The 20,766-nt window shown below is 46.3% G+C and overlaps 1 protein-coding gene across 1 annotated transcript in view; it reads left to right on the forward strand.

The window, feature by feature from the left end:
• Positions 1-7,757: 7,757 nt before the first annotated feature.
• The window catches only part of CRHR2 (corticotropin releasing hormone receptor 2), a 164,399-nt gene continuing 151,390 nt past the window's right edge, over positions 7,758-20,766 (forward strand). The window contains exon 1 of the mRNA XM_075082220.1: positions 7,758-7,959. Coding sequence (XP_074938321.1) covers positions 7,894-7,959 — 66 coding nt within the window. The 5' untranslated portion in view covers positions 7,758-7,893. The remainder of the gene's footprint in view (positions 7,960-20,766) is intronic.

The following is a 20,766-nucleotide window of genomic DNA, read 5'->3' on the forward strand; positions in this document are numbered from 1 at the left end:
TGGTGAGGCACAGGAATAATTTATTGGATAATGAAGGAAACCATGGGAGGAAGATAGCTTGAGACATGAAATATCAAGGTAGCTGTATCAATAAGTACGTGCCACAGATCTCTGTCTGGGTGATGAAAGTATCACTCCATGCTTGCCCTGTCCTTGTAATCATTGCTCTGCAGTAGATACTGGTCTGACTATCTTTTTTAGCCTTTCTCAAAAGTCCAGCTACCCCCCCATCACATATGATATGGACCAGCTGGGAGTGCATTGACCTAGGTCCTTCTTCACCTGGAGAAAGTGTTGTCCTGCAGTCAATACACCCAGATTTTTGTGTGAGATGTCTGCCAGGCACTGATGTCTACAGTCCTTTCCACAGGACAAGGACAGAACAGCACTAGTAACAGTGATGATTTAATGAGAGTTGTGGTCTGTGATAGGATCTTCCCCCTCCCCTTGCCCCAGGGTGGGATACCTGATCTTAAAACCTTGCTGGGATGTACTGCCTTTATTTTCCCTCCAGGAGGGTCCATGTCTGCTCCCTTGGACAGGAAATTTGTCTCTGAAACTGCTTTGGCCAGGGAACTTCAGGATCCCCTCAGAGCAATGGTGTCCAGGCTGCCAGTTGTCCTCCACTGTCTGCCAGTCAGCTGGAGCAAGGCACCTGAAAGTCAGACTGCAAGGCGCCCAGATCCAGATGAGCATCCGCTGATGTGGCAGCCGTCCCCCAGCCAGCTAGGGAAAGAGGAGAATCTGGCAGTGCCTGCAGCCGCCAGAACAATTCGCCCAGCCCATACTGGCTTGGTGGTAGCTTAGGTTTGCGGGGCTCTAGGGAAGCGATGAGCTGATTGCATTGCCTTGGCAATAGGATGGGCAAAACACTAAGCTGGGGGTACTATCAAAAGGAAAAGCCCTGTGTTATTCCATGAGAATACTGTGTCCACATGAGTTCCACGGTAAAGAAAGCCAGAAAATCTATTTTATGCCTAAGGGGTGATGCTTCCACCTCATTTTCCTCCTCTCCCCCCAGTCCCGAGGTTTATACTACACCCCAGAGGCTCACTATTAGGAACCATTTCAAACAATGGAACTTTCTTTAAATATCACCATTTTCTCCTCCATCCTACTTATATTCCTCATTCAAGTGTAATGGTAAGTATTTGCTCGCTGAAGAGGAAGAAACTAAGTGCCTTCACTTTGTCACAGTGATTTCTGTTATCCTGAGCTGTGCTCGTTACCAACTCTGACCCACCATTATTTCAGGAAACCATTAAATTCATTATTAATAAGAGCCTTCCAGCTAACTTTCTTCCGTTGCAGACATTATGGTGGTTTCAAATGTCATCATGTGCTCTTTTCCCTATGGTGTTCACTCACTCTGCAAGAAGCAGGGGGGGACTCTTCCCATTCCCTTTCCCAGCCTGACCTTTTTCAGATCGGGCATACCTAAATCAGTTCACCTGCCTCTTTGAAACAGAGCTGAAACTGATGCAGTCAAAAGGGGGTATGGCAGTACAGCACCTCCAGAGATCTGAGCTGTCACATCATCTCTGGAAGGAGTTTAACCTTATTAGCTTAGGGGATGAATAAAACGTCCAATACATACTGAAAATTGGATCCACTCAGATCCTGCACAAGAGACCTAAAACCCGCCTAAGGTTCCAAACGGGGACCCTGTCTGTCCACCTGCCCCAAAAGCCTGCATCATTTGATTGGTGACAATAGAAGTAAAACCTGCAGGAGCACTGCAAACAGGGCTGGTAAACAGGGTGCGGCACGTCAGCCGGGGCTTGGTGCGGTGGTTTGCACGGCAGTTTGCATGGAAGGGCACGCAGGAAGGGCGCTGCACCTTGCTTGTAGGTCCAGAGCCCTGGGAAGTGCTCTAGGTCTCTGCCAAAATGGTGGGCACTTGCCTCAGAGATAAAACCAGTGTTCCTATGGAGAAAACCCCAGAGATGTCTGGTGCATCCCCCCCGGTGGAACTGGTAAGGAAGGATGCTTTGGTACAGGTGGTAGGTTGTAGTGAGTGCCCGGATCCTTTTCTTGGTGAAAAGGTAAGTACCCGCACAAGGTGTGCACGGGTTGATGATCTGTTGCGTCAGGTGGCTGAGTTGCAGGAAACAGTTAGAAGGCTGCGCAGTATTAGCAGAGCCGAGGCAGAGATAAATAGGGGGTTTCAGAACCACACTCCTGTAGCAGAAACCACTGAGAACGAGGCATCTGGGACCCTGGTGACCCACAAAATCAGGGCTCCGCTTCAGACTCCACCCTCCAGCATCACTACCAACCACAGATATGAAGCTTTGACAGCTGTAGACACTCAACGAGCAAGGTCTGCAAGGTTCAGCTGTACCAGCAGCTCAGAGTGGATATTGTAAAAAGAAGAGATGAGTGCTTGTAGTGGGTGACGCTCTGTTAAAGGCACTGAGGCGCCCATCTGCCGACTTGACAGGGAGTCACAAGAGGTTTGCTCCCTGCCTGGAGCTACGATCTGAGACATCGCTGAGATGCCACAACTTGTCGAGAGCACAGATTACTATCTGCTGCTACTCTTCCATGTGTGCACAAATAATGCTATAAGCCAGAGCCTGGGCAGAACCAAGGAAGACCAAAAAGCCCTGGGGGAGCAAGTGAAAAATATTGGTGCCTAAGTCATCTTCTCCTCCATGTTACCAGTTGGAGAAAAATGGGCAGCCAATAACAGACAAATAATGCAAATCAACTCTTGGATACGTGGCTGGTGCTGTCACGAGGGTTTTGGCTTTTATGACAATGGGTCTTTCCCCAGCAACCATAGCCTTTTGGGGAGGGATGGAATTTACCTGTCTAGAAGGGGCAAGGGAATCTTTGGCAGCAGGCTGGCCAACTTAGTGAGGCGGGCTTTAAACTGAAGGACTTGAGGTGGGGTCCAAAATGGCAATGCTAATGCCATCACATCCAACGGGGGAATAAGCTTGGCCAGCCAGAGCAGCGACAGAGGTGCCGTAGCTGCCTCACGAGATGACAACCAGGAAACCAACCACCTCAACGGTGTGCAAGGCCAGCAAGGTGAGGTGGGAGAGTTGCTCTATATGTGAGGGAGCAACTGGAATATATCGAGCTCTGCCTACGGGTAGAGGAAGAACGAGTCGAGAGCTTATGGGTAAAAATTAAGAGGCAGGCAAATATGAATGACACTGTTGTAGGCATTTGCCACAGGCCACCTGATCAGGAAGAGGCAGTCGACGAGGCCTTCTAACAGACAGCTGGAAGTAGCCTCACACTTGCAGGCCCTGATTCTCATGGGGGACTTCAACCACCCTGATATTTACTGGAAAAGCAACACGGTGAGGCGCGCACAGTCCGGGAGGTTCCTGCAGAGCATCAAGGACAACTTTTTGACAGAGGTGGTGGAGGAGCCAATGAGGCAAGATGTGGTGCTGGAGCTTATAGTAACAAAGAAGGTCTAGCTGAGGGTGTGAGGGTTGGGGGTAGCCTTGACTACAGTGACCAGGAGATAGTGGAGTTCAGCATCCTGCATGGTAAAAGTAGGGTGACAAGTAGGTTTATAACCCTGGACTTCAGGAGTGCCAACTTTGGCCTCTTCAAAGACCTGCTTGGAGGAATCCCGCAGGCTCTAGAAGGTAGTGGGGCCCAAGAGAGCTGGTCAATAAAGTACCACTTCCTCCAAGCTCAAGATCGGTGCAACCCTGTGAGGAAGAAGTGAGGCAGAGGAGCGAGGAAACCCGCATGGATGATCAGAGAGCTTCTAGAGACACTCAGATGGAAGAAGGAGGTTTAGAGTATGTGGAAAAAGGGGCTGGCCACTTGGGAGGAATACAGGAACATTTTCAAGTTGTGCAGAGGTGCGACAAGGAAGGCCAAGGCCCGCTTTAACTAAACCTGGCAAGGGATGTCAAGGATAACAAAAAGGGCTTCTTCAAATACATCAGCAGTAAAAGGAAGACTGGGGAAACTCTGGCCCACTGCTGAACAAGGTGGGTGCCCCAGTGACTCAGGATGCAGAGAAGGCAGTGTTACTGAGTGCCTTCTTTGCTTCAGTCTTTACTGTTAAGATTGGTCCTCAGGTATCTCATCCCCCAGAGGTGGGAAAGAAAATCTGGAGAAAGGAAGATTTCCCCTTGGTTGAGGAGTATTGGGTTAGAGATCATTTAGGCAAACTGGATCCTCACAAATCCATGGGCCCCGATGGGATGCACCCACCCCGGTCTCAACCTCTGCCTAGGTTCTCTCTAAATTTGGTGCAAAATCACAGAATCACAGAATGGTGGCGGTTGGAAGGGACCTCTGGAGATCATCCCATCCCACCCCTGCTTGAGCAGGCACCCCCAGAGCAGGGGCACAGGGCCGCGTCCAGGCGGGGGGTGAATGTCTCCAGGGAAGGGACCCCACAGCCTCTCTGGGCAGCCTGTGCCCCTGCTCTGGCACCCGCACAGGGAAGGGGTTTGTCCTCATGGTCAGGGGGAACTTCCCGTGTTCCAGCTTGTGCCCGTGGCCCCTTGGCCTGGCATTGGGCACCACTGAAAGTGGGAATACTTGCATGCTTAGGGTTGTTGATATGTCTAAATTGGTTCAAGAGGTTTAAGAAGAAAAAATCCCCACCACCAAACAAGCAAGTCATCCTTGTATGGGCATGGTTGCAAGCAATATCTGAAAGTCATTTGGGCAAGAACGGAACAATTGGATCCATGCCACGATCCCATGTGGAGATTCCATCCATCCGACTGATTAGAATTGTCACGTTCTTCTCCTGCATTCCTGAATATCTGCGTATTGATCTCATGGGTCTCAGTCTGTTTCCTAAAAGAACGAGACTTATGTTTCATATGCCATATCCATATGCACATGTGCATGTGTATATCTGTGCCTGTATACGTCTGTGTCCATTTTGACTCTTTGACCAATTTCACTCACAAAGGCAGACAGTATGATGAATGATCCTACAACTTGTCTAAAGGGAGATGACCGAAATAAAAATCCCCAGGTGCACCATGCCTGAAGGAAAAGCTGGAACACAAGCTCGGCCCTTAAAGAACACAAGGGAATCTGAATATAAGCAACCCAGCCGATGAAAAGCTTCAGTTGGACTTTGCAATCAGCTATAAGGGGAAAAGCCCTGGAATGAAACTGAGGGAATGATTTGTTTAATCCTTAGATAGTCACAATTTGAGATTGTTTTGTTCTGTTTCAATATAGCTTTTAACATTATGAGACTCCAGTTCTGGACAGCGCAATAAACACTGATAAATCATCACAGAAAGCCATGGAGCAGTATGCTGGAAAACCTTTCTTGTTTCAGGGCAGATGACCTATGTCTGTGCACATGCAGCTTCAGGCTTCCTTTACCAATTCTCGTGAGTTCACGTAAACCCATTGCGTGTGAGTTTCCAGTCCTGGAGGTGGATGTTTAAATGCAATAAAAAATTGTGCTGGTTTTATTCCTCCTTTTGCATTTTCATGAAAGCATTCATATTAATTGGAAGCATGCAACTTTGGGTTATGGTTTTGTTTTCTTTTAATAATGAAAGGAAACAAATGCTGATGTGCAACTGACGGGAAGAAAAACTAGGCTAGCTTAAATATTTAAATGCATTCAAACCGTTGAATAGCCAGAGGAAAAGAGAAAATAATGCTGCGTTGCAAAAACTTTTGCTGGTGTGTTAGGATTCCAGGTCCACCAGTCTATGTAAGCGCCAATCTCCTTGCTGCAATATTCACGCTATATTGTGGGATTCCTGCATGGGATTAGGGATGTAAGTCTCCTTGTCAGTATTTTAGAGAGGGTGAGAAGCTCTTGTTTTATGCTTTTCTGAGCAACTGACGAAAGGCAAAATAATTCAGCAAGGCCACAAAGAAAGATGTCCAGGTACTCCTTCATCTAAGTAGCTTTTACTAAGCTTTCACAAACCCTGAGAATTTGTTGGGACTCTCTCCTCTGTGCCACCATGACCTTTATGCCAGTCGACTTTGATTTAAAAAAAAAAAACAGCCAAACAAGGAGTGTGGTGGAAAGGCAGTGTCTCAGGGAGGGAAAGGAGACAGTTGGCAACAGCTGACAGGTGACTAGGGCAGGCTTTGCCTGTCAGAGGTGGCAGCGGTGTGTGACACGGCTCCCTGTGAAAATCCAGCAGTTGGGCTGGGAAGGAGCAGGTCTTGTCTGTTCCTGCTCCAGAATTGTGACTGAGGCTTGTGTGCCTCAGAACATGGCTGGGCTTTTGGGTACAGTCCCAGCTGCAGCTGTGCGCAGGTACCAACTGTGACTCATAACACAGCTGGCTGTCCTCTGAGCAGATGGGATGGAGCGAAGGAGAAAAAAAATCTTATGAGGTTCATTGCTGGCAGTGGGAAGACCGGGGCTTGGCCTGATGCCCACAGTCTAACAATACCACAAACGCATCCATTGTATGGAGAGGCCTAGCTGGATGCAGAAGGCAGGGGGTAATTAGACTCTGTTAGGCCCAGGAGCTTATGGGCCCTGATAGGGTCAGGCATCCAAATCTGTAAGACTCCAATTCCCTTAGCACCAACAGCCACCCTAGGGCAATAGAGAAGGGGGCCAGAAGCCCCTTGGGCAAGTGTGTCTGTGGGCATGTGGCATGAAGATACGGGGTGGCCTTGTTTAGCCTTTGCTTGCAGAGGGGCCCAGTCTGGCAAGTACCTGTAGGTGAGAAAAGCAGGACAAACGTCTCTGGTTGCAGAGACCAAGAGCACAAGAAACAGCCACACAGGCTGCTTTTGGGTTGCCTGGCTAGGAGGATGTACGTTCCCAGCTGAGACATGCTGTTGGGGAGACTTACAAGGTTTGGTGCTGTTGAGGAGAAAGGGCTTTGCATTGCAGCAGGAGAACAGCAAAGGGGATGTCCCGCAGGCTTGGAGATCTGGGGGAAGGTGTGCTGATGAATTTGGTGACAAACAGCAGGAACGCTTTTGCTCCTGGGGTACCCAGGAAGTCTGGAGACTTTTCTCCTCATTATCTTGGAGGTGGAGGTCCTCATTGCACCTAGAAACACTGCATATAGGGATGGGGGTGAGGGGTGTGTGTGTCCCCCTTACTCCTGGAGGATTGGTAGGTGGTTCACTTTGCATGTAGTGTCAGAGAGGATTCCCTCTTCCTTCTCAAGGCTTTTAGGGGATCCACAATGCACTTTGTGCGCCGGCAGTGGGGGAAAACTCCTTGCTCCTGAAAGTTTATGGGCAATGGAGTTAACATTGCACCTAATGCCTGGTGGGAGGCAGTGGTGGTGGTGAAGGGATTCTTACTGCTCCTAGAGGGTTGTGGGGGGTGTCTATATTGCACTTTGGAAAGGGTACCTATTGCACCTAGAGCCTGGGCAGGGGAATCCTCTTGCTCCTGGAAAATCTGAGGCAGTGGAATTCCTAATATATGGGGGTGATGGAGGAGGATCCCCATTATTTCTGGAGGCTGGCGTGGAAGAGGTCCCCATCGTGCCCAGTGCTTGGTGGAAGGGATCTCCACTGCCCTTAGTGCTTGGGAAGGGGGTTCCCCATTGCTTCTGGAGCCCTGTGGGCAGTGAAGTCCCTGTTGCACCCAGTGCCTGGCAGAGGTGGGGGATCCCTCTTGCATTCAGTGTAGGGGGAGAGGAAGGTCCCCGTTGCTTCTGGAGGCTTCGAGGGTCTCGCTCCCCTGGGGTGCCCCCAGCCGCCTCCATCCCCGAGGCGCCCTGGGCGGAGGGCGGGCTTGGCTCCCCCGCCCGGCTCCCTCCCTCCCTCCCGGGGGTTTGCCCTGGGACGCGCCGGCGGCGCTGGGGCTGGCTCCTCGGCGGCGGGCAGGGGTCAAGGGCAGCAGCGGGGCGGAGATGCCAGCGCCGGGGCAGCGCGGAGGCTCCGGCTGAGCGGGCAGCGCCAGCCCCGGGGAGACCCCCCGCCAGCCCCGCCGGCCCCATGGCGGGGCGGGCCCCGCAGCGCAGCCTCCCGGCGGCGGCGGCCGCCGCGCTCCTGCTCTTGCCCGTAAGTGCCGAGGCCGGGGAAGGGGTGGCGCGGGGGCAGGGAGGGAGGGCGGGGGAAGCCGCAGGGCCGCGGGGAGCCCACTCGGTCTGTGAGGGAGCGGGGGCTGTGTCCCGTCCCTCAGAGGTCCCGCCCGCCTCCGGGTGCTGAGGGATCCGTCCCGGTGGCCGTTACCCGCTCCCTCACGGGTCCCGCCCGTCCCCGGGCTCTGGGGGAGCCTCGTCCGGGCACCATCACCCGCTCCCTCACAGATGCTGCCCGTCCCTGGGCACTGAGAGACCCTCATATGGGCACCATCACCTTCTCCCTCACAGGTCCCACCCGTCTCCAGGTGCTGAAACACCCCATGGCCACTCACCCGTGGGTGCCCTCAGAGCCCCTGGGCTCAGAGCCCTTCTTGGGCTCCCCTTCTCGATGAAGTAGCCACCTCCCTGTCCCTTTTATATGCCAGAAAAGGTGCAGCCCAGGGACCCCGCTGGGGTCACAACTCACAGCCCCGGAGCAGAGGGGTTTTCCCGCCACCGCCGAGTTCAGCGGGGCAGTGGGTGGCCATGTCTGGTGCCCGTTGTCCCCAGCATCTCGCCCTGGTCCCTCTCCTCGCAGCATGTGCTCGGCATCGGTCGCTCTTTCACCGCAGGGATCAGCAAACAGTGGCGAAGGGCAGGGCTCAGCCCGCGCATCCATCCAAGTGTTTGCTCCGAGCTTCTCTTGAACGAAATCTAAGAGAAGCTTTTCCTCATGGTCCTTCATCACAAGCTTCCTCCGGGTGATGCTGTGGTGAGGTGGAGATAACGTTGCCCTGGGTCAGAGTGGACTTAAAACGGCTTTCCTAGCCCACACTCCTAAATCAGGCTGACTTCTTTGGTGACTTGGGTTTTTTAAGTGATAGTTTTAAGTGTGGTAAGTGGTACTTGCAAAGCAAATGTGAGAGATTAAGCAGGAGGTGCACTGATCTTGCACAGAGTTTGCAAAGGCTTTTCCCACAGCATTAAAAAAGTGTCAGTGATCCTTCTGGACTGTAGTGTAATTGGCCCATCTTTAACATTTCCTTAGGTAAAGAAGAAAAATCTGCTCTATTTCCTTACGTTCTGTCGTTTTTTTCTCTTTTTTTTTCTCTCTGTCTAATTTACAAAGAAAGATAGAGGGAAGCCAGGCCAGAAAAAGCAACAGGCTCCAAAGGCAAGCGACAATTTAATATTAAAACCTTTGCAGTAGCTTTCTTAGAAGACAGAGAATATTTTTTCTCAGCTCTGCCAATGTCTTTTTTCCCAGTCAAAGATCAGTGCACATGGGATCAGAGTGGCGTGGGGTCTACATACTTGCTGTTCACAATCCCAAACCAGTTCTTCCTAATCTTTGTTTCTTAGTCCCTCTTCTCTTCCAGGCTGTGTTTTCCCTTCCAGATTTCTTTTGGTCCATAAAAGTATTTCAGTTTATGTTTAGAGAGGGGGGCTTCTTGCCAGTGAGGTTATCAAAAGTATCCAGATACTGAGAGCTGCCAGACTAATTCTTTCTCAATGAATCAAAAAATGTCATGTGCTTCCCCTGTAGATGTAATCTATGGACAGTTTTCCAGTTCCCCTGTAAATTTTGGTAGTTGGGTTGCTGCTTTAAAAACAAAACAGCTGCCTTGAAAGAAAGAAAGAAAAGTAGCAGCACAGATTAAGAATCAAAATGTCAAGTTTCCATAAAATCCATTTAGTCTGAGAAAAATGTGTACTTTCCAAGTGTGCTTATATTGAGGAGCTTGTTTGGATGTAGCATACTTGTGTCTGATACAGACCCGTATACGCGTGTGCAGTATGTGGAAATAATGTGTTGGAAGATGATCTTCAGTCTTATGTATAGAACAGCTCTTGTTGCTCTGACTGTAGCAAAAGCAGAGCTGTTACTGTTCTTTCGGGGTGTGTTTTCATCTGCAAATGTTGTTGGTAAATCTGTATCTCTTCTTTGCAGCTGGATGAAACTTTGCACCAAGAAGCTTAAAAGAAATGTTTTAAAACTTTGGCTCATTTCCAAAGCTCTTAAGTTCCTGTTTAACTTGAAAACACTTGAAAGTTGACTCAAAGTCAATGGCTCTATTCATATTTGTGGATTTGAGAAAAGACATAGCTGCTTGTGGGAGCAGGCCCTTATGCGATTAAGGAAGCTTAAGTTTTCACAGCAGCTGAGCAGTTGTGTTTTATGGGAACTGCAGGTTTGCAACACTTATGAAATGAGGCAACTTTCTAGTACAGAATTAGATCTGCCACATGAAAATGCTGGTGCAAATGACCTGTCAGATTTCACAGGGCTGGTCAGGGAAAGGGTGAAGACTTGCACAGCAGGCTCTGAGATTTATGTTCTCTTAAGGGGTTTCTGTACATATGATACACTGTAAAACACATTTACTTGAATGTGAAAAACAAACAAACAAACCGTAAAACAAAGGCAAATTAATCTCCTGACATTTTGATATAAAGTCCTTGCTGAGTTCAAGTAATTTGGAGGAGGGGCGATTATTCATCAAAAACAAAAGCAAAGCTTGCTGTAATTCATACGCTGTCCTGAAGCTGTTAAAACAGCCAGAGCAGTTTGAGTATATCAGCCAGTGGTGACAAGTTAAATAATATTCCTGGTCTGAGACTGCCAAAATTCAGTCCTACTGTGAATTAATGCAGTGTAAACATCTCGTCATGAGAAGCCTTTCCTGGTGTTGTACTTTGGCAGGGTTTAAATCTATAGCCGTCTCATAGTAATTCCTGGGTGCTTGAAGGAGGTAGCTGCATGCAGGGAAGAATGACTGATGCTGGTTGACCGGTAGTTTTGCCATGAAACATTTCTGTGATATTCGTAGCTGCCCTTAGCTAGAAAGCAAGCCGCCTTTAGCTTTTGTTCATATAAGGCATCTGCTTACATATTGTTAGTCTGTCGAGTGGCTGAGAAATAACGATTAAGTCCTCTAAACTCTGTGGCCTTCATATTGCAAACCAGAGTGTGGTTGTGCCAGCCCTGCTTCTTGCATGCCTCTGCTGAAGCTGGTGGAGGAGGGCAGTGCAGGGATCTCATTGCAGGGTGTGCTCTATCAGGTGCATACTTGTTTAGTCTCAGTCTCATAGGTTATACCTCTCCTAGTACATTAAGACTGCCTTCAGCCTTCAGGGCAAATGCCAGGGAGCGGCTTGTGCCCATACTATTAAGCTCCTTCAGCTTCTAAAATGGGAAGACTGTGCAAACTGCCCGTTGAGAATGGTCCATGGTGCAGCCTAACTCCCAAATCATTCCCGGGAACTGTTTGAGATACCGCTAGATTGCTTGGGGCAAAAATGTGGCCAGGAACCATTCTAAAAATGTAACAGTATAAATGATTAAGTACTTAAAACAGACCTTTGCACTGTTTGATTTATTAGCTTAGGGGGAGTATGCTGTACTTCCATTGCTCAGGGCTCTCAATGAGTGCCTCAGGGAGGCATTTTCTTCTAAGGCAAACTCTTCATTGCTATGAATTCAGTGATCATCTTTGTGTTACAGATTACTGTGGGATCCTGTTGGTGATGTGATGATCTGAGAGATTCACGATGAGAAAAACAGGGTAGTGGATAATACTGACTTTTTTAGGAAGTGTGTTTCTGTTTTCTTTTTATTTTCATTTTGCCCTATGTATTAGTAAACCAAATATTTTTAAAAATGTATGTCAGAACAAACATATGCACATTTCTAGTTTTTTTTAATAGTACTGCAGACTTTATTTTCGGGGGTGGGGAGGAGGTGAGGAAACGTGGGTGGTAAAAACAGGCTACACACACTGCTGAAACTGATCCTCTTTAGTTTATGCCACTTTCAGGTTTGCAGCACTGCAAACACAAGAAGGAGGCTTTGGGGGAAAGCTGGTTTACTTTAGATTGAAATTTTATCCAGTAAATGACATTTCTGTAGGAATTTACTTTTCCACTCTGTGTCTGTAAATTGAAACAGATAGATCAAATCTTGTTCATGTACACATCCTTCTTTCTTTTAACCTGCACCAGTTCTAATCCCAAATGTAGACTGTTCTCCCTTAAAGTGCAAACATTAATTCTTGGATGTAAAGCTGGAGCTGTCCAGCAAGCCGCATGGCACCTCCTTGCCTCCCATAGGTGTGCAATGATATGTATCAAAGCACTGCAGAAACATTGTCTTTACCTCCTTATCTTTCTATTCATAACAACCAGCCTTGACAACCAAAAACTTCCTGCTGGTTTGCTTTATCAAACGATTTCTTTGTATAGAATTGTTTTACTGCTAATCTATTTTTTTTGTTTGACTTGTTATCTTAATAGCTTTGAAAATAGCTATATTTGATTTGAGGTGGCGAGTGTTGGGTAAAAAGCTGTATGTGTTTTAATTTTTTTCCCTGAATAGTTGGATAAATTTTGCTATGGCCCTTATTACAAGACACGACAAATAGAAGCTAGTCATTTACCGTTGCTATGAGTCAGCTAACAAGTAGAATCATAGAATCATGAAGGTTGGAAAAGACCTCTAGGATCATCAAGTCCAACCATCAACCCAGCACTACCATGTCTCCTAAACCATGCCCTGAAGTGCCACGTCTACACGTCTTCTAAATACCTCCAGGGATGGTGACTCCCCCACCTCTCTGGGCAGCCTGTGCCGGTGCCTGACCACTCTTGCAGTGAAGAAATTTTCCCTAACGCCCAATCTAATCCTCCCCTGATGCAGCTTGAAGCTGTTTCCTCTCATCCTATCGCTAGTGACCTGGGAGAAGAGACCAACCCCCACCTTGCTACAACCTCCTTTCTGGAGTACTGTCCTTCAGATGAACGGCTGCTTGAATTTCATCGATCATGCCCAAATTTATGAAAATTTCACTTCCAGTTTCCGGTGCCAGTGTGGGGATAATTGTTAGATACTTCCTGCAATGCTCTTTGACATATAGCGTGTCATGCTTCCTTAAGTACTAATCAGTTCTCTGGGTCTGGGATCATTTGTGTTGGCTTTCACAAGCAGAAGTTTGGCTGGCTTTACATGATCTTGACAAAGGCTGTGCCGTTTGGGAAGTGCTGTGGCAGTGACGGGGCATTTTGAGAAAGCCAGTTCCCAGAGATGGGTTTTGACATCCTGTCCTGACCTCTGGCTCACGACTACCTCATTGCTGTGCAAGTGAGGCCACGCCGAGAGTCAGGTGCTGGGAGCGTGCTGCTCCTGCCCATGCACGTCTTGTTGCCCAGATTGACAGCTCTATCGCGGAGCTTAATGGGTGGAGGACTTGGAAGCTGTCCTTCTCTGGGAATGATCAATTAAATAGCATGTGTTTGTACAGAAACGTGACTTGTTTTCACTAAATAAGAAAGAAACTCCATTTCGTATTTCAAGAGCTGAAAAATACTTCTTTAACAGAGCTGAAGAAAGTGAAACTAATTAAAGCTCTATAAACTTTTGCGTAATGCTGACTGAATAACTATCCACTCTGGGTTGTGTATGCCGGGAAAGTAAATAGTGAGCAATGCAGATGGAGATTAAAATACATTAGCTGTCCTCACTGCAATGCTGAACCCTTGCCCTGGTAATAGTAGCTGAAGTGCCGGAGAACTGGAACAGAGCCACCTGCCCCTGGGGGCTATGGGATAATCTCTCTTGCTGTTACCCAGGTTCCTGGGATGTGGGAGGCTTTCTGAGTGCTGTTATCTTTGTGCTGCTTTCGTTCTGGGAGTGCTGTCTTCCAGCAGGGGTGGCTTTTCCAGTGGAAAGGAAGTTCTGGGAGGAAGGAGGAAAGAAGGCGAAAGTGAATGAAAGGAAGTGTGCTGATGAGTCCGAACAGGTTGCCTGCAGGGCTGCCAGCCAGGCTCTGCTAGCAGGCGTCTCAGTGCATGGACTAAAGTATCAATTCCCTTTGAGTGGCAGTAGCAGACTCCAACAGCCCAGACATAGCTTGGGTTTCAGGAGGCTGGCTCATGCCAGCAGGAGCAGAGAGATGGCCTGTGAGCCAGCACCAGAGGCTGTACTTTGTAATGTGTCCAGCACAGGCGTAACCTTTCTGCATCAGTTCCAGTCCCCAGGGCTACTCAGAGGACCGCTGTGCTCCGGCTGTTCCCTTGTTTCGGAGGGAAGGGCATCCAGGGACCAGTCTGCTCCTCCTGTTATCAATTGACTCTTTCAAAGCAGAGAGGAAGGCCAGGGTTATCTCTCTGGCTGACGAGAATGATGACTTACAGCACATGACAGGATTTTGACTAGGCGAGCTCCAAATCAGATGGAGTGAGGATCTTTCCTCATCCAGCTTTATGTCCTAACTGCTGGGACATCAGCTATTTCATCCATCTTGAACTTGAGAGACCTTCCGAGGTGTAACAAACCCCTACTTTCTCAAAACAAGTGTGTTTTCATGAATACTTTCAAGTCTTGTCAGATTTTCAGTGTTTCTTTGGGACAGAAAAAAAGGTTTAAAAAAAATTTCTATCTTTAAATATAAAAATGATTTTAAAGTATCTTTTCATAGGATTTGGCATAGTATTTTAATTATGATTATGTGAACAGTACTAGAAAAATGAGTGAAAAAATCCTCAAAGCCTCTAGATTGTGGGGTATTTTTAAAGATAGTCTGTAAAATGTTCATTACAGCATTGCCAATAGGAAGGGTTTGGTAGTAACTGTTATCTATCATTATTTTTACCATAGGGATTATATGTTCTAGAATCAAGGAATGAAAAAAAAATTTATGCTGGAAGGGACTGGTGGAGGTTTCTTGTCAAGCCTCCTTCTCAAAGCAGGGCTAATTCCAAAACCAGATCATGTTACTCAGGGCCTCATCCAGTTCGGTTGTGAAAATCTGCAAAGACAGAGATTTCACAACATCTCTGAACCTCTATTCCAATGCTCAGCCATTGCCATGGTGCATAATTTTTTTCTTCACGTCCTGCGAGATTTTCCCTTGCTGCAACTTGTGACTGATGTCCGCCTCTTGTGCTCTTGCTGTCAGCTTCTGAGAAGAGCCTGACTTCTCTGTAATTCCCCTCCAGGTAGTGAGAGACTGTTGTTAGACGTTCTCTTGTTTCAGTCTTGGAGTTAAATTTCACTGTGATACGCGCTTTTTCAAATACTAAAGGTGGGCTTCGGCCCAAGGGTTCGCAGTTTAGGGAAGAAGCAATGGATGGAGAGAAAGACAATTAAGGAGACAGTGAGGTGACACTGGTCATCATTAGTGAACTATCATGAAGTCTTGGGTCAAAGGAACATTTTATGGAGGATATAGAGGTACCATTGTTGACATTCCATGGACAGTGAGAGCAGGTATCACTAGCTGATTAAGTCTTGATCCAGAATGGGAGATGGGTTTTTTACCTTTTTTAGGTGGGAGCATACTGGCAGAGACCTGAAAAACAAAGATTAGGAGCTCACATTTGATCTAGAATTGGGAGATCCTGTGAATGGAGGCCTTGAAGTGTAGTGGCAGCGTGATAATGATGGCTGGGTGAATGATCTTTGCAGAAACTATTAAGGTAATAAGAGTTTGCCTGGGAGAGCTAGCACAGATACTGCCATTCATCTGGGTAAATGCGACTTTTAAACTTAGGCTACTCTGGATTCCCTGTGTGTTTTGTCTCTACAAGTCATCTTGTCCTAAAGTACATGTTTAAAGCAGAAGTGATGGGTTGTTCCTTGATAGTGATTCCTTCTTCCACTGACTATTAAGGAGCATAAAACAATGCGTTCTGAAATAGGTGAGTGAGGTGAATCAGAGTTGAGCTGCTGAGGGGATTCATAGTAATGTGAATTTGGTGGAAAGAAGGGGGAAGAATTAATCATGGGCTTGGTGTGATGACCTAGGAAAAGGGCAAATATGAAGGCAAGAGTGCTGCAAAGGGCTTGCTCCCCTTCCAGATTCTGAATATGATCTCCACAGATAAGGGGAATGAAGAACAGAACTCTTCAAGGGTCTGAAATTGAAAATTCTTTCCATTAAACAATTTTATTTGAAGACATCTGTAGCCTGTGATTCAAATGCTATTTTGCTCCTTTTTAATATCTTGTGTTGCTTTCAGAGGTCATGGAGGCTTGATGGGACAAGTCCAGCTCATGGGTGGTCTTAAACAGTTTTGCTTTGTATGCTGTGACTCTGAAAGGCACTTAGCACATGCCTGGTTTTCAGTGGATGAAGAACCTTGCCTCTCGACCCCTATTCAGCAGAGCACGTAGGCAGATGCTTAATGAAGGCAGATCTCCAAGTTTCAAAGACAACACTAAAGATCAGTGGTGGGCTTAGTGTAGAAGATGCTTAAGTTTTTAAAATTTATACCTGAAAAAAGGCGAATTTAATTTCATGCTTAGAAATGAGCGTGTGTTTAGTTGCTTTATTGAACCAAGGTCCTACTTCCCATTCCATGCAGAGTTATATTCTCTTTCTCCAGACTTCCTGGAAGAGATTCAAAATACATGCTGCCCTCCAGGATCATAGAGCGATGTCTCCTGGATCATTTGGAGTTCACTAGCTAGTAGCACCATTTTATCTAGCCGCTTGGATTAACTCAGAGACAGGTAATGACAGGGAGTTGAAAGAGCTGAAGGATGACTCAAAAAGGAGACTGTTTTTCTTGAACTGTTCTAGCGGACTTTCCTTTTACTGTAACCTTAGCTGGCTCAGGTTTCAGGTTGCAGGTTCCTGTGAAAACTTGTATTTAGACCTTCTATCACAAATGGAAATTATTTTTCTGGTGAAGCAGAGCCAAATGATTGTATACTGCCAAATGCTGCTGCTCCAGCAAATTTAAGTTACTGAGTTGAGAAAGGCCAAAGATATCTTGAAGCAGAGGACTGACCTTTTTTGGTTCTTCAACAAGCAAAGTATTTCCACCATGCTGACTGTCTTAGCACTGTCCTTTAATAAACATCTCTTTCGCGTACATCTTGTGTATGAAATAACCACACGACAGTGAATATAAATCCACCTTGGCCACAGAAAAGCCTGCCTTCCCCTCCTTTCCTGGGCTGTTCTCTGTTTTCCTCTTTAAGTAGCACTCTTCATTCTCCTGGTGGTGCCTGTGCCTTCAGGTGATTAGTAGTCAGCAAACAGGCTGGTCTCCTCACTCTCCCGTGTATTGCCATTTCTTGTTAGAGAGAAAGAGCTTCTCAGATGAATATTGACATTTGTTATAAGTGCATTCCACCTGGTGTTTTCCCCAAAGCATCAGTTTTCACACACAAGCACTGGTGATGGCAGGAACCCCTGCAAAACTTGCCAGGTGCCCACCTGCCCTGGAAACCCCCCAGCTGTATTCAGAGTATGGGTTTTGTCAAGGCAGTATGGGATTTGCTTTGATTTTGCTGCTCTTTCAGTAATTATATTTTCATGGTGAGGGTTAGATGCATGTGTTTCCCTAAACTGAGCTTCTGTGGACACAAACTAACAGTTTTTTGCATTTAACTGGACCGTTGCTCTAAGACAGTCCTTCTGAGTGTTGAGGTGAACAGTCGGTCTCATTGTCGAAATGGTGCATTTGGAGAGCTTAACTTTATAAGATTACCTTTGAGCCAGGAGTCTTTCTCTATTTAATTTTTTTGAAATGTCTAACTGAAGAACTAAAAATTAAATACAGGTTTTCATTTTCTTTTTTTCTCTTTTTTTTTTTTTTAAGTTCTGGGGCAAAACTACGAAGTAGCAGCTTTCTGTGTGCTGAAGGCAATTTCACTGCACTGTTGATGTTGAAATGAAATAGCATTTAAGGCCTCAGCACTCCCAGATGTCTTACAGAAACCTCTGGGACAAGGTGCAGCAAGAGTCTTAACAGCAGTGCTGCTTCACAGAAATGAAGGGTAGGAATAAGCATCCTCCTGACATGATCTGTGCCATGACCATAGATGTCTGCTCAGGAGGGGAAAGTGCTTTGACTTTATAAGGAACACAGATGGCTGGTTTAGACTGAGACTTCATTTTTATCTGGCAATGGAGACATGAGGTGGATCCCTCTCTTGTCAACTGTGGACAGAGCACATGTTTTGTGCTTGGTAACTACAAAATTGTTTGGTGTTGGAAGGTCACTTCATCTTGCTCAGTAAAAGAAAGAAAACTGTAGTACTCCAGATAATTTTATAAGATGGTGATGTGTTTCTGCCTTCTGTAGCCATCACCTCTAAGGGTGTTTTTTCCTCTCCTTTCATATATAGTGTATTTAGGAAGGCTTCATCTAAGTTACTCTGTCATTACAGTGGGTGAGACCTGGATAATGCAGTCATTGGAGGTCAGGGACTGATTCTTTTCAACCTAAAGATTTGAAATATGGAAATATGGAAGATATATAAAATTCCTACTGCTCTTCCTGAACTGCAAAGGAATCCCTGGGTGATCAGCTCAGCTGCCCTTCGCTTTATTTTGAAGTCTGAGATATTTGCGTTATATCCCACTGCTTTTCTGCGAGTGGCTTTCTGATGAGATGCTCTTATAATTCCACGGTGTCTGTTTCTCTAGGACCTCATAAGTACTAATACTACATTATTCTGAAAGGGAGAACTTTTGCCGTTACTTTGAGACTGTCTCCGACGTCAGCACCTCTGCTCCTCTTCAGCATGCAACCAGCAGATGTTTTACAGGGAGGCTTAACAGCTTTTTCTAAAAAGCTGGTTTTGATTAGGCAACTAAAATATTGTATCTGGGAATCCTTATGTGAGAAAGGGAAAGCAGAGTGTATGCATCTGTCCACATTTGGCAACATTCGTTGTCTCCGAGCTTACTTCCCCCATCTTGGTAATGTGTTGCACTGTCATGTGCTGTCCTTTTCCACTTCAACTCTTTCCTTCAGTTTTCAGTGACGCTGACTTCATCCACTCTGCTGCTTCTTATTGCTAGATATTTAATCTCACAAGGTGCTGTCCGTTGTATCTCTGTGGTAGCCCCATGCCCATAGTGACAGTTTTGGATCCTATTCATTGCTTTGGGGTCTTGCTTATATTACTGTAGCCATTTCTTACATGTTTGAGAGGAGAAAACCTCCTCTCCAGTGCAGGTGAATTACAGTACCAGTGTTCATTTGTTTTATATATCCATCTATATATCTCACTACTTAGAGGAACACAATAATCCTTCAAACCAGGGATCTGTGTTAATTGTTTTTAAAATTAAATTACAAGCCTTTTCTAATCTGCATGAAATACCACAAATTCTGGTAGGAACTGAGAGGAGGCAACACTATGATGGGTCAGATATTTGTCTATGCCCAGAGGTCTCCACATGGATTCACTGAGGAATGATACATATATCATGTAATGTTGCATATGTATTTTTATGACTTCATGATAGCAATTTATGAGAGTACTTGTGTGACGAAGAACAAATTCTGCGTAAATAAATGTTTGCAAGATTGGACCCCTTCTGTTTGCAGAGGAGCACACGCTACTGTTAGTGTATTGCAACTTCTAACAACATAACATCAATATGTTACTCTGTCTTAGGTTGTTCCCCTTTACACCTGCCCTTCCCATATCTAGATTTGATTTTATGGTGAGTTCCTCTGACTGTGTCTCATGGTTGCATGCCCTCTGACAGAGATGAAGACCCTTCATAGATTAATGAAGAGCAGTGGCCATGGCCAAGGGGCAAAGTCTAAAGAAATGACCATGAGAGTCAGAGAGACACGCACTAGAACAATTCATCCACTCCTTTTCCGACAGTCCTCTCAGATGTGAGCAGGAAGTTCACCAAAGGCTCTATATATTGTCCGGAAGAGTCAGAACTGGCCTGCAGACTATTAGTGGGCGCCCTGCTTTAGAAAGTAAAGGATGACTTTTCACCTTAATCTCTGGCTCAGTGCATTATTTTTATTTCTTCACAAATGTCCACAGTGGCTCACAGAAATTGAGGTAGACATTTCTGTGCATGTTTCAGGTAAATGTGAAAGACAACATAGCAGTGATTTGGTGAAGTAATGAAATAATAGCTGTCGAGAGAAGTGCAGTTTGAGTAGTTACTGAAAGCAACTAATATTTCAAAATATATACACAGTCCCACTCCCAATTATTTACCTTTACAATTCTACATTACTTAAATGTTTCTTTTTTGCTGTTCTTTATTATATTTAAGAGGGTTTTTTAGGCTTTTGGGGTTTGTCTGTTTTAAATACAATTTTTAAGAAGTATCACACACAAGAAATCTGTTCACCGTGGCTAGTGGAAAGAAAATGAAAGCAAAAGTAACATAGTATGTGGAAGGTGCTTTTCCCTCTAGCCAAATGAACCTAAGCTGACCCTAAAGCAAATGTGACATTTAACCTTTCTTGTTCCTACACATGCTGTGCTAAGCTTGACCTCTGTCTGTTCTTTCCCATCATCTTACGAGGCAGACAGCTGAACATGCAGTGTATTTACAGTACATGGAGACATCTCAAGTTTCTTCTTTGAAGTGAGACAGTGCTTTGGCCTGTGAGGTAGCAGAGGGGCGGAGGGATAGAAGGGAAGAAATGCCTCTGCTATGTCAACTCCCATGTCTGGGATGGACATGGGACATGACCACTACAGAGTCTGCTTTCTGGCAGGCTCGGCTGGAGTTCTGTGCCTTGTAAGATGACATCTGCCCTGGCTGCAGAACAGAGCCATTGCCTGTCTCTGTCTCCTTGACCTGGCCGTGCATGGTCAGTACCCTGGAAGGCTTTGCTATGGGAGGCAGGAGTTCAAGTCTCCCTGAAGGAGAAACGGCAGCTCCACGGTGCTTCTTTGAAAAGAGTGAAGTCTGAGAAAGGCTGTTTGTATTTCAAGACTTCCTATTTTGTATAATAACAGCAAAGTGAGAAAGAGATAGAAGTGGTACTGTACAAAGAACTGTTGTTCTTTAGAGACCAACATTGC

The sequence above is a fragment of the Phalacrocorax aristotelis genome, chromosome 2 (genome assembly GCF_949628215.1).
Source record: "Phalacrocorax aristotelis chromosome 2, bGulAri2.1, whole genome shotgun sequence".
In the NCBI taxonomy this organism is placed as follows: Eukaryota; Metazoa; Chordata; class Aves; order Suliformes; family Phalacrocoracidae; genus Phalacrocorax; species Phalacrocorax aristotelis.